This window comes from Pelodiscus sinensis, chromosome 7 (assembly GCF_049634645.1).
Source record: "Pelodiscus sinensis isolate JC-2024 chromosome 7, ASM4963464v1, whole genome shotgun sequence".
Taxonomy (NCBI): Eukaryota; Metazoa; Chordata; order Testudines; family Trionychidae; genus Pelodiscus; species Pelodiscus sinensis.
This window is the reverse complement of record NC_134717.1, coordinates 36,713,503-36,726,884: the sequence shown is the minus strand read 5'-3', so window position 1 is coordinate 36,726,884 and position 13,382 is coordinate 36,713,503. Positions and strand designations below refer to the sequence as shown.

The 13,382-nt window shown below is 37.8% G+C and overlaps 1 protein-coding gene across 2 annotated transcripts in view; it reads left to right on the top strand.

The window, feature by feature from the left end:
- The window catches only part of LOC102446421 (sodium channel protein type 3 subunit alpha), a 138,354-nt gene that overhangs the window by 118,281 nt on the left and 6,691 nt on the right, over positions 1-13,382 (top strand). For both annotated transcript variants that reach the window (XM_006137327.4, XM_075933519.1), the window contains 5 exons: positions 2,919-3,041; positions 5,721-6,002; positions 8,092-8,145; positions 9,634-9,771; positions 13,042-13,146. In XM_006137327.4, coding sequence (XP_006137389.2) covers positions 2,919-3,041; positions 5,721-6,002; positions 8,092-8,145; positions 9,634-9,771; positions 13,042-13,146 — 702 coding nt within the window. The remainder of the gene's footprint in view (positions 1-2,918; positions 3,042-5,720; positions 6,003-8,091; positions 8,146-9,633; positions 9,772-13,041; positions 13,147-13,382) is intronic.

Here is a 13,382-nt window from a genome sequence, read left to right as displayed (position 1 = left end):
AACAAGGTAAGGGTTTGGTTGTGCCAGGAAAATATGATGTGCCTGGAATGGGATTGCTTCTGATAAAACCATACAGAAAACATCCAGAATCACCAGGCAAGTGTGATAGGGGCAGGCTGGGTGCACAATCCCCGCTCCATTCAGGACTGTGCCATCCCTGAACCTCCCACCTCCCAGCCACTTTTTATGAAGTGTGTGGGGGGCTGAAGTTCTCCTCCCCCCACACACCATTTGTATGGGAACACTGTTGGCTATTCCCTTCCTCATAGAGCGAGGGGAAGTGCACAGTTTGCTGCATTCCTCATTCTGGAGAACATGGGGGCAGACAAACCTGGACCTGCCCTATCCTAGGGATATACACCCTTCCTCAGGCTGTGTCCCCAGGAGATGCAGTAACCATGGAAAGGTGTTTCTCATCTGGCCCCAAGAAGCTGAGGTGAGAGAGGGCTGGGGTCATCCTCTCTTCTCAGGGCAGCCTGCATACTGAACCCCACATCTCTAGTTCCACCCCAGAGTAATGATTCAAATGAAACACGTACATTTTCATTTTATTTTCCAAAAAATAAAAATTAATTGAGTTAAGCACCAAAGCAATGCTGGGTAAATCTTCTCCAGGTATCAGTGAAAGTCTTCGAGATTCTTTCCAAGTACTGGAATGAAATATGCATATATTCAGTTACACATGTCTTCTGTACTTCTAATAGTGGAATGGTGCCCCAAAAGGAACAGTTTAATCAAAAGATTAAAATTTTTTCCACTTAAAGACTGCTTACATTAGATTCATTTCCAACATAAAAGTTCCTCTCCAGAGATGGAGTAATTTACATCTCTGATATAGTACCAATACAATTTCATTGCCATTGTGTCTTTGTAAATATACAGTGATGGTCATTCAAAACCTGAAATCCGTCAATATCTGTTACACATCTGAGTTGTCATCATGCTGTCCTGTATGTAAGGAACCTCAGTTGCTTATTTATTGGGAAACAATGACTTTTAAATGGCAATCATTATATTCCAAATCCTGCTATTTTTGCTTACATAAAAATTCTATAATGTACAACAATGTATAATAGATGGGGCTACTATAAGGTGGGTGCATAACTGGCTGGATAACCATTATCAAAGAGTAGTTAATAATGATGGAAGGGCATAAGAAGTGAGATTCCGCAGGGGTCTGTTTTGGGACTGGTTCTGTTCAACATCTTCATCAACAATTTAGATGATGGCATAGAGAGTACGATTATTAAATTTGCAGATGATACCAAGCTGGGAGGGGTTGCAAGTATTTTGGAGATTAAGGTCAAAATTCAAAATGATCTGGACAAACTGGAGAAATGATCTGAGGTAAATAGGATAAAGTTTAATAAAGGCAAATGCATAGTACACCACTTAAGATGGAACAATCAGTTTCACACATACAAATTGGGAAGTAATTGTCTAGGAAGGGGTACTGCTGAAAAGGATTTAGGGCGACATAGTGGATCACAAGTTAAACAGTCAACAGTGTGACCAAAAAAAGCAAACATGATTCTGGCATGCGTTAACAGGAGTGTTGTGTGTAAAACACGAGAAGTCATTCTTCCGCTCTACTCTCTGCTGATTAGGCCTCAATTGGAGTATTGTGTCCAGTTCTGGGCATCACATTTCAAGAAAGATATGGAAAAATTGGAGGTCTGGAGAAGAGCAACAAAAATGATTAAAGGTCTAGAAAACATGTCCTATGAGGGAAGACTTGGGCTTGTTTAATTTAGAAAAAAGAAGACTGAGATTGGACATGATAGCACTTTTCTAGTATCTAAAAGGGTGTTACAAGGAGGAGGAAAAAAAATTGTTCTCCTTGGCCTTTGATGATAAGACAAGAAGCAACGGGCTTAAATTGCAGCAGGGAAAGTTTAGGTTGGACATTGGGAAAAACTTCCTAACTGTCAGGGTGGTTAAACACTGAAATAAATTGCCTAGGGAGGTTGTGGAATCTCTATCACTGGAGATATTCAGGAGCAGGTTAGATAGATATCTATCAGGAAAGATCTAGACAGTGGTTGATCCTGCTGTAATGGCAGGGGACTGGACTCGATTACCTCTCAAGGTCTCTTCCAATTCTAGTATTCTATGATTCTATGATAATGTGCCTTTAAATGTGAAGTGGTTAGACCTTTTCTCAGTAAGTCATTTTTGGACCTTAATGATTTTGTTAATCATTCTTCCCAAATCTCCCCTTTTGGAGAAGACAGTCAAGAAAGTAGGAATGTGGCATCTTCATCAACACTAATTTCACAGATATTAGTCACTATGTTCTCACAACTGGGTGTGAAATAGCAATCTAAGGTTCATGAAGTCTTCCTGACAATAGCTGTTCTATTAAATTACCACTGCTCAACCTTGGGCATATTACATAACCTCTCTGTGCCTTTATAAAATGAAAATAATAAATACTAATACTTAGCCACAACTATAAACCCTCCTCCACCTTACCCAAGGCCTGGCAATTCCATTGGCCCCCTGACTAAGAAAGATCCCTCAGATCTCGAAGACATCTAAGTGCTTTTGAAAAGTATATATTTTGAAAACAGTGAACCAAATAAGAATAGATAAAAATAAGACAAGCTAGCAAGCAATACAGATTAATTCATGTCCTTATTTTCTTAAAGTAGGCCTTCTTCAGGTCCATTATGGTTCCTTACCCCTCTAACAACATATGTGAAAATTTAAGGACTTTTTTAGGTCAACAAAGTCCTATAAGTGTCCTATAAGTCTTTCCCCTTCCTCATTATGTTTTAAATATTTCCTATGGTTAAAAAAGGGATACTGTAGAAAGAGGGTCCAACCAGCCTTTCAAAAACCACATAACACATATTATATCCTAATATTAACAGAATCAGGAAATGAATAAATATTGTTTTTCTGTTTTTCTGTAGGTGTCGTTGGTTAGTCTAATAGCCAATGCCTTGGGCTATTCTGAACTTGGTGCCATTAAATCGCTTAGGACACTAAGAGCTTTGAGACCTCTAAGAGCCTTGTCGCGATTTGAAGGGATGAGGGTGAGACAAATGAAAGAACTTAAAATAATTCATGCATAAACAGAAATGATATGTGCAAAATGAGGAATGATATGCTAAAATATTGCACCATTCTCTTTTCTACTGTATACCAGTATCTGCAGTAAGATGCTTTATTGCGTGACTAGAATGTATATCCAATTGCAAGCATTAGCATTTACAAACAATCACACGTATTTTAAGTAATAGAGATGTAGCCATGTTAGTCTAATCTTGCTGAAACAAAAGACAGGACTATGCAAAGATAGCTTCCCCAATTATCACCCCTAATATCATTATCCCATAGACACTCACCTCCCCCCCCCCCCCCCCCGCTCTGTTCTAAAATCTGATTTGTCAATTTTATATGTGTTCACTTTGTTTTCATTGTTTCCCTTTGGTATATATGGTCATGCCAATTTTCTTCCACAATTTGATCTGAGGAAGTGGGTCTGGCCCACAAAAGTTCATCACCTAATAAACTATCTTGTTAGTCTTTAAAGTGCTGCATAGTCCTGTCACATATTTTAAGGTTATTTACCACCTACCTAATCACAGCGTTTTTGTGAAAAACATTAAGGAATTATTAGGATGCAATGGATGTACTGTTAGTTTTTAACACATTTTCCGATGATGAGTAAAAGAAGCATAGCTTCTGTATTGCCTTCCTGATAAGGAAAAAAAGTCTAAAAATATTGTAGCCACTTAGCTTACAGAACTGCGTATCCTGTGGACACTGTCTTTTAACTATATGGGGCAATCAGGTTTTAAATAGTGATACTGAGCCTTATTGCACAGAACTCCTATGATGGAGTATATCTAAGTGTGTGAGGGAAAGGGATCTGCACAGAGTTTACATGTATGTAGGTTACTTCTTACATGTCAGATTTAGAGTGTACCCATTCATGATTGCATAAGTGAGTTATTCCAGTCCTTGTACTTGTAAGCAGGGGCTGAACTGCTGCTTGCTATCAGCCAGCTAAACAATCGTAGCAGGCACACCTACATACTATTAAAATTCTCATTGGATTTAGGAATCTTAGTGGGGAGAAACTGTGCTTAGAACTGGGAAACTCCAGTTCCTTCCTCAGTTTCTCTGGTATGCTTATTCCAGCTACTTCTGCTGCCAGCCTCTGTCCCGTCTCGTGTCAGAATTGGCATGGAACACAAAGCAACAAGGTGGTAAAGAGGCTGGTAGCAGTGAGATGTAAGGTGTATCAAAGCTACTAGGATTCCTGCATGCTGGAATGGAGTGGGACTCACATTTCTGAGAGGAAGAGGAGAAGGCTCCCTCAATAAATGAAAGAGAGAAGGATGGCATGTAATGGAGGGGAGAGGGAAGCAGGGGTCTCTTAGCTGCTACTCCTCAACTTTGAGTTTTACTGTACGTTTCCCCGAAGGATCAAAGTAATTTTGATGAGTCTGTGTGACTCCACCACATTGCTTCTCTTTCCACAAAGCCTTCCAATTCTTTCTTGTTTGGAAAACTATTCAGATTTCAATATTTTGTCAATCTGCTTAAATAAATCAGCAGTTATCTCTGTTGTAATGACACATGATGCCAAAACCTGAATAAAATTATTTGCAACAAAAAGGATAACATTCATATGTTAACCATCATCTTGGAATACTCAACGTCTTCAAAACTTCTTTTATAATCTATCTGTATACTTTATGTTCATATACAGACAGCACTGTTTCTTTCCAACACTGTATAACGCAACGAGAATACATTTTTAATGACTGATGACAGTGAATAGATCCTTTGTACCTGGCAACTGGATAAAATATTCGCTCTTTCCTAGAGCCATGGATCCTAAACAAAAGCCTAGAAACATAAATGAAAAGATTCATCTAGATTTTAATGATCTTTGGATAAAAAATTAACCATCTAAACCCTCCACCAATCTCACAAGTGTGAATTAGCAGAACGATTCTTTGCTGTTTCGTCGGCATACAGAGTAAAATAGAATCATAATGCAAATAACCTTTTGCTCAGTTGCACTTAGTCTGATCTTTTGCAGACACTTTCCCCCTGCAGAATTGCTTAATTGTATATAAATTAAACATAGCCGAGAAAAACAAATTAACAGACATGTGCATTTGTTTGACTCATTAAGTCCAATGAATATAAAGATTATTTTATATCAAGGTTTGAAATTAATTATGTGATGACAAAACTAACTACATAGTGAAGAGTTGCTTAACTTTTCTATGTGAATATTAAAATACCAAGGTGTGGATAAATGTGTATAATTCCTTATGTTTTAATTCAATCTGAGATTCAGGTCATCAGTATAAAATGTCTATGTATAAAATTCTTTTGCTCACTCTTCCATCATCAATCATTCTTTACATTTATTTAAAATATATTTTGTTGCAGTGTTAATAAATTTTGATTTATATTGTTAATATTTAACATTTCTTTCTCTCTTTTTCTAGAGCACACAAATTGTAAGGCTCCCTATAACCACTACCAGGTTTTCTTTAATTTCTTTTCGTACTTTTTCATTGTCTTACTTTCCATGTAGGTTTTCAGTTCTTGCCTTATCAGTTTCATTAAATATTATTTTATTTCAATATTTGCTAAAATATAGGCAGAAAAACCTGAGTGTTAGTTTTATATTTCTATGATTATTTAGTTATAAAAGATGCACTGAGGCGTTTTTGTCTTTATGCTAGGTGGTTGTGAATGCCCTCATAGGAGCAATTCCATCCATCATGAATGTGCTACTGGTTTGTCTGATATTCTGGCTAATCTTCAGCATTATGGGAGTAAATCTGTTTGCTGGCAAGTTCTACCACTGTGTTAACACTACAACTGGTGAGATGTTTGATGTCAGCGATGTTGACAATTACACTCAGTGTGAGGACCTCATAAAAAAGAATGAAAGCGCACGATGGAAAAATGTGAAAGTAAACTTTGATAATGTAGGCGCTGGGTATCTTGCATTGCTTCAAGTAGTAAGTGAATTTCTATATTTTATATTGCTTTCTTTGAAAAAAAGTCAGAAAAATAGGCATCTTTAATCAAAAAGCAGGTTCATTAAAAAAAGTACTCATATTCCTTTATTTGTAATTAAGAGATCCATTCTAATATAGAGAATACCTGCTCACACTGATGGTCCCTAATATTAAAAAGGTAAAAGGAAGCACCTGGTTATGCACAATGCAATGGCATTCCCTGCAGCCTGAGGTTTGGGGTGGATGGGAATTAGTCTGGGCTGGCACAAGAAAGAGGGCTCTGTGGCTATGTCTGCACTTCCACAGTAAGTTGACCTAAAGTACAGAACTCTAGCTATGTGACTAATGTAGCTGGAGTCAACATACATTAGGTCTACACTGCACTGAGTCAACTCTCTCATTAACCTACTGTGCACTTCTTGTCTGGGTACAGCACTGGGGTCAACTGGAGAGTGATCTGCAGTCGATTTGGCAGGTCTTCACTAAGCTCACTAAATTGATCTCCAGTCCCTCAACCTCCAGAGCATCGATCCTGGCTGTAGTGGAGGCATAGCCTCAAGCTTCTTTAAGGGCCTCTTGCCCTCTCCATTCTTCTCCCCCCTCCTTCTGGGAGTTCTGTTCCTTTTGGCTTTGGGAGGAGGAAAATGGAACTGAGAAGAAGGAAGGCATTCTAGCTGACTGGCTGATCTGAGGAGGAGTGCCGCAGAACTCACTGAAACCCATGCACCCAAGGGAAGAGCATGTAAGCCCTCTCTCCTGGCCAGTACACCATTATATGCCCAGTGCAGATATACATTCAGTAGGGTGGAATCAATTTCCCTAGTAGACTGGAAGTGCAGCTAGAAGAAAGTCTCCCCTAAAGAAGCTGGGGAATCAGAATGGAGCTTCTGTCTGATTCAGCAATGAGGCAACCCCCTGACTCCTTGTGCATATGGTGAACAGTAGGATCCCAGCATCAGGCAGGAACCTGTGCAGAGGCATGATGGCAGCCATCCATCAAGTTAACAAAATATGGAAGGAAGGATGACCTGTGCTGGACAAATTATTTCCAAATAGTCCCCAGATATATAAACTTAATAAATTTGTGACCTAGTTAAACTACATCCCTTGTACCGTGTCTTTCTTCCTGTATGGCTGGGATTAACAGTGGTTGTCACTACAAAAATCTGTACTATTGCCATTTACAAGTAATGAATGCAGAGAAATCACATTAGTGTTAATTAAGCAAAAAGGATCATTCTAAAATATTTAAAGGACAAATGTACTAAAAAAACCTCAATTTTCATATTGGATTAATATTTATTACAGCTCTATGCAGCATATTAAATGCATAGTGAAATGTTAGAAATCACATTTTCTGGTGCTGCATTTTACTCTATTATTACTTAAAACGGGCAATAATTGCCACTTATTCTGTACACAAACCACTTAATGATATCACTGAGGTTCCTAAGCAAAGATCAGGAGCCACATATGGTGAAGGGATGAAGTAGTGGCATACATATGACTGCAATATTTTTAGAATAACTGGTTACTATTATGATGAAGGGTAGGAGACTAATGCTAAATACATATAGGCTACGTCTACATTGGCCCCTTTTCCGGAAGGGGCATGTTAATTTCACGAGTCGTAATAGGGAAATCCGCGGGGGATTTAAATATCCCCCGCAGCATTTAAATAAAAATGTCCGCCGCTTTTCTCCGGCTTTTAGAAAAGCCGGAAAAGAGCGTCTACACTGGCCCCGATCCTCCAGAAAAAGCGCCCTTTTCCGGAGGATCGGGACCAGTGTAGACGCTCTTTTCCGGCTTTTCTAAAAGCCGGAAAAAAGCGGCGGACATTTTTATTTAAATGCCGCGGGGGATATTTAATCCCGCGCGGATTTCCCTATTACGACTCATGAAATTAACATGCCCCTTCCGGAAAAGGGGCCAATGTAGATGAGCCCATATTGTATTATTTGAATGTTATTGATTCTGGCACAACCAGAGCTGGCTTGAATTTTTTTAAGGGTTATTAAGTGATGCGCTCTCATCATTTTGTAGAGGCTGCATTTTTATAGGTAAATAAACTCTTGTGTTCCATTTCCAGGCTACATTTAAAGGATGGATGGATATTATGTATGCAGCTGTTGATTCGCGAGATGTAAGTATAAGTTCTGAAGCCATTTATATTTGTGGAATATATTCTGGCATTACACATATATAACCAAGTTTTAATAGTTCTATTGAATTGTATTAAAATATTGAATAGTAACAACATGAGTTCTTCAATTTTAAGGCCAAAAGGGAGCAGTGTTATCAACTAATGACATTTCCTACATAACATAGCCCATAGAATTTCACAAAGCAATTACTGCAGTCAAGACAATTAATCTTCCAATAATTTGTAGTGGAACTAATCAGTTTTTTGGAAAAAAAAGTCTAGTCTCAATTTAAAGACACCAAATGGTGATGACTTTGCCACTGCCTTTGTTTTAACAAATTGGACACAGGGGTATTTGGGAAATGCAAAGAGAAAACATATGAGAACATATAACCTTATATGATAATTGAAAATTAGAAGGTCACGCACTTCATCGGACACTGTATGTTACCCAACTTTTTTGATGCAAATTACTTTTTAGGATTGAGCAACATCTGAGATATGCAGGGGAGACAGAAATAGTATTTTTAGTTCACCTCATACAAGTACTCCAGCACAATCTCTGTTGTGAAAATACAACTCACAAATGTAGACTTATTTTTATATAACTACAGTCAAAACCAAAACAATGTTAAAACACTAGAGCCTAGAATCTGAAGCCCAAAGGGGTATATGAATGTTTAACATATCTGGCATGGTGTTACGTTGCAACAGCAGCTACAACACTGCTATGTGCATACCTGTTCTCACTTTCATGTGACATTGTAAATAAGAAGCAGGCAGCATTATCTCCCGTAATATAACCAAACTTGTTTGTCTGGCAATTGGCCTTACAAGAAGTAGGACTGAGTGAGCTTACATGACGTGGACTGAAAATACTATTTTTTTTTGCAGTGCAAATATTTGTAATAGAAGTATAAAGTGAGTGCTGTACACTTTATATTCCATGTTGTAATTGAAATTAATATATTTAAAAAGGGAGAGAAACATAAAAAATATTTATAATACATTTAAACTGGTATTCTATTATTGTGTAATAGGATAATTAAAACTGTGATTAATAAAGATTAGTTTTTCTTATCTCGTGATTAATTTGCAATTTTTAAATCATTTGACAGCTCTAGTTGTTACACTGGAAGTTGTTAATGGTTGCTATCAATCACAAACCTTGTTACAGCTAATGTTAGCGCCAGCCCCCATTTCCTCCCCGCCACATCCAAGGTTCCCCTATTTTTCCCCCCCATGCTGGCAATTGTGTATCCCCATTACCCCCTCCCCACAAAGAGAGAGATGCAGAGAAATTCCATGTACTTGAGTACAGAGTTTCATTTTGCTACACAAATAAAATGTATTGCTAATATATACTATCTACCTATACTATGGTATCAATATCTAACTCCTTTTGCCATGAGTAGCTGCTTTATGAATAAAATGCAATTTTTGTTTCTCAGTGTTCATACAGATAATATAAAAATATGTGTTTTATAGCTATTAGATCAGCCTAAGTATGAGGACAACCTGTACATGTATCTTTACTTTGTCATATTTATCATATTCGGATCATTCTTCACCCTGAACCTTTTCATTGGTGTCATCATAGACAACTTCAATCAACAAAAAAAGAAGATAAGTATTTATTTACTGTTTTAAAAGTGAATAAGCTCTGAATGAAAAGCTATGAATCCAAGTCTATTTAGTTTCTAGACATCCCTTAAGAGTGAAACAATGGTATATTGTATGTAAATAACAATTTACACAATTTAAATGAATTCACCTTCTGCCTGGTCCTATTTTTGCAATGAAAAAATCTGCTGCCATGGATATGACTGAAGCATCGTAATGTTAGCATTTTGACTTCATTTCAAGATAAGAGGAGGAACAATAAGCCCTTGTTTAATATAGACAAATTCACAGTAATTTGCAAATTATGCACGAAAAAATACAATAAATAAGCAAAAGAGGAATGTGTGTTACCATTCTGATTATCTGAAAGTTATCCTCTAGAAAAAAGTCCTTCTTTAAAATTAATTAGAGGTACTTATTACTTAAATACTTACCATTCAATGAGTAGCACAGCCATGAGTGTCAGCATTAGCTGCTCCAAGTACAAACCCATCCCTGACATTAAGCACATATTTGGCACCTGTCCCCATTGCTCACACTACTGGGAACATATTCTATTTTTAGAATGCTAGCTCTATCAGAGACAACATGGGTATGTCTCCTCTTTCTGGAAATTGTACCTTCCAGAATCAGTGTAGACATGCCCTGCATGCATACAACTATAATAAAATAGAAATAACAAGGAAGCAATTACAAATCCCGTTCTAGAAACCTTTATAACTAAGACTAAGTTCCATTAATCCTAATGAGATTTCTCTCCTGTAAAGCTTATTAAAGATCTATATGAATGAGCAATATAATTCAACTTGTTCAGTTATAGGAGATGGGAGCAACTTGTATGTAAACCATATTTAATCCTTTAATTTATAGTTCATTAGAAAGGTGAAAGAAGGTAGGAAAGCAACAGGGAAAATATTTTTTCTCTGCATCTTTTGAACTTTCAAGTAATTTTAAAATAGTTTAATTCAAAATAATTGGAGGCCCTAGGATATTTCGTACTTAGTCTCATAATTCTTAAAATGTCTGCTGGAACTTGCAGCCTAACTATCTTCTTAAATATCTTTGTTCGCTGTGAAAATACTTTGGCTTCAGCTGTGGCCACTCTAGTCAATTAACGAGATAAAACATTTTGATTCTACTCCCAGCTGAGTCTAAGGCAAAACTCAGCTGTGAATTGTAAAAACATTTATTGTGACATAAACATCTTTAAACAATCAGCATTTCTCTTTAGAATAACTGCAGACTAACCTGCAGCTTCTTCAAATGCTTCAATGGGCAAATGCCATGACTTAAGACTTAAGTTTCCAGTTTAGTAGACACTAACGGTATGTCTACACTAGCTCGTTAATTCGAGCTAGATAAGCAAATCAGGCAACCGGAGTTGCAAATGAAGCCCGGGAATTACATTTATTTGCATGTTCCGCCATTTTTAAATCCCCCTTAGTTCGAACGAACTGCCTGCGGCTACACGCGGCAGTTTAAAGTTAATCCAAACTGAGTCCTTAGATCAGATTAACTGTTACACCTGATTCCATGAGGAGTAACAGTTAATCCGAACTAAGCATTTAGTTCGGATTAACATTAAACTGCCGCGTGTAGCCGTGGGCAGTTCGTTCAAACTAAGGGGGATTTAAAAATGGCGGGAATTTAAATCCTGGGCTTCATTTGCAACTCCGGTTGCCTGATTTACCTACCTAGCTCGAATTAATGAGCTAGTGTAGTCATACCCTAAAAGACTAACTTTAACACTGGACTTCCATTTAATAGTGTCCATAATCTGCTAACATAAATGCTAAAATGCTGAAAGCACCCACAAGTCAAGCAGTCAGATATTTGACTGGTAGCACTTGTACATGCAAAATGGAGGCTAATGTGAAATATAAATAACAGGCACTGAAAGATTTTGTCTATACTAAAGAATTCTACAAATGTAGCTATGTCAGTTGAAAAGGTGAATAGAGGTGATCCCTAACCAACAAAGCTGTGCTGGCAGATGCCCCTTGTACAGATGCACCAGCAAAACTGCACTTTTACTGGAGTAGTTTGTTTCACTGGGAGGCACTAGTTTTGCCATACCAATATAAAGCACAGCTTTACTGGTATAGGTGCATTACACTAGAAACACTTTACTGGTATAGAATACATTAGTCTTGTACCAATAAGCACTCCCTATGTGGACAAATCTTTAAAATGAATAGGGGTTCCAACTTGGTTGTTTTTTTTTAATTCATGTCTTCTTATGATAGAATGCTTCATGCCCAGTATCTCTCCATTTTGCTTGTTTCTTAACTAATGGTATATAGACTATTGGCCCAATGGTGACCTGCATCCACACTGAGCTTAGAACAGTTCAGAAGTGACCCGGAGGATTATTCAAAAGTGGTTCTGTGTCACTGTTGAGCCCCAAACCCCTCTAATACTGGAGCCAGCCAGGAAGAAGCTAGTAATGGTTGGCACAAATTAGAACAACATGAAAAATGCCCTAATTTATACCTTGCTTTCTGTGACCTGAAAAATCATTCCAGCAGTCAGAGACTGTGAGGGCACAGAAATGTCTTAGCCATGCCGGTTTTCTTCCTGACACATGTTCAGTGTCAGGAACCGAGAACACGTCATAGCAGAAACTGCTATGGTGGTCTTATGTTACTGGAGAGGACGGAGAGATGGTTTCCAAATAATGGAGAAATCCTCCAACTGCCAGTAGAAGTAGTCACTGGGGGTGTGTCTAGACTACATCCTTCTGTTGGCAGAGGGATGTAAACGAAGTACTCTGAAAATGCAAATAAAGCTGGGATTTAAATATCCCGCGCTTCATTTACATAATCACGTAATGGCGCTCTTTCAAAAAAGCGCTATTTCAAAATCGAAACTGCAGTCTAGATGCGGTTCTTTAAAAAATGGGGCACTTTTTCAAAAGAACTGCGTCTAGACTGCGGTTTCGATTTTGAAATAGTGCTTTTTCGAAAGAGCGCCATTCTGTACTTATGCAAATGAAGCACAGGATATTTAAATCCCGGCTTTATTTGTACTTTCAAAGTGCTTCATTTACATCTCTCTGCCGACAGAGGGACGTAGTGTAGAGGTAGCCTAGGATATACTTTGTGCTGACAGAGCTCTTTCAATAACATTCTTATGGATACCTGAAAATTGAATTTTAATTTATAAATCAAATATAAACTCAAACAGCCATCACTAAATTATATGGTGACGTACAATAGCTAGAAGTTATGGACGTAAACACGGTTGTAACCAGTTTTGATCTCATTTCCTTACTTCGGAGGTCAAGACATATTTATGACAGAAGAACAGAAGAAATACTATAATGCAATGAAAAAACTGGGGTCCAAGAAACCACAAAAACCTATTCCTAGGCCAGGGGTAAGTCTCATTTTATTTTCATGCTTCCTTAATTAAATACCCATTTTAAACAATAATTTTAAGACTGTATAGCCCTACCACCAGTTGTGACTCAATCCTCCTCCCTGATGCTTGCTCCTTGGGACAGGCTTCTTCCCTCTCCCCCTAGGAGTTGGGTCCTGGGTTCTTTTTTCTGACACGTAGTGCCTCTACCCAAAACGACTCCACATTTTGTCTGGAAAATGAATAATGCTGCT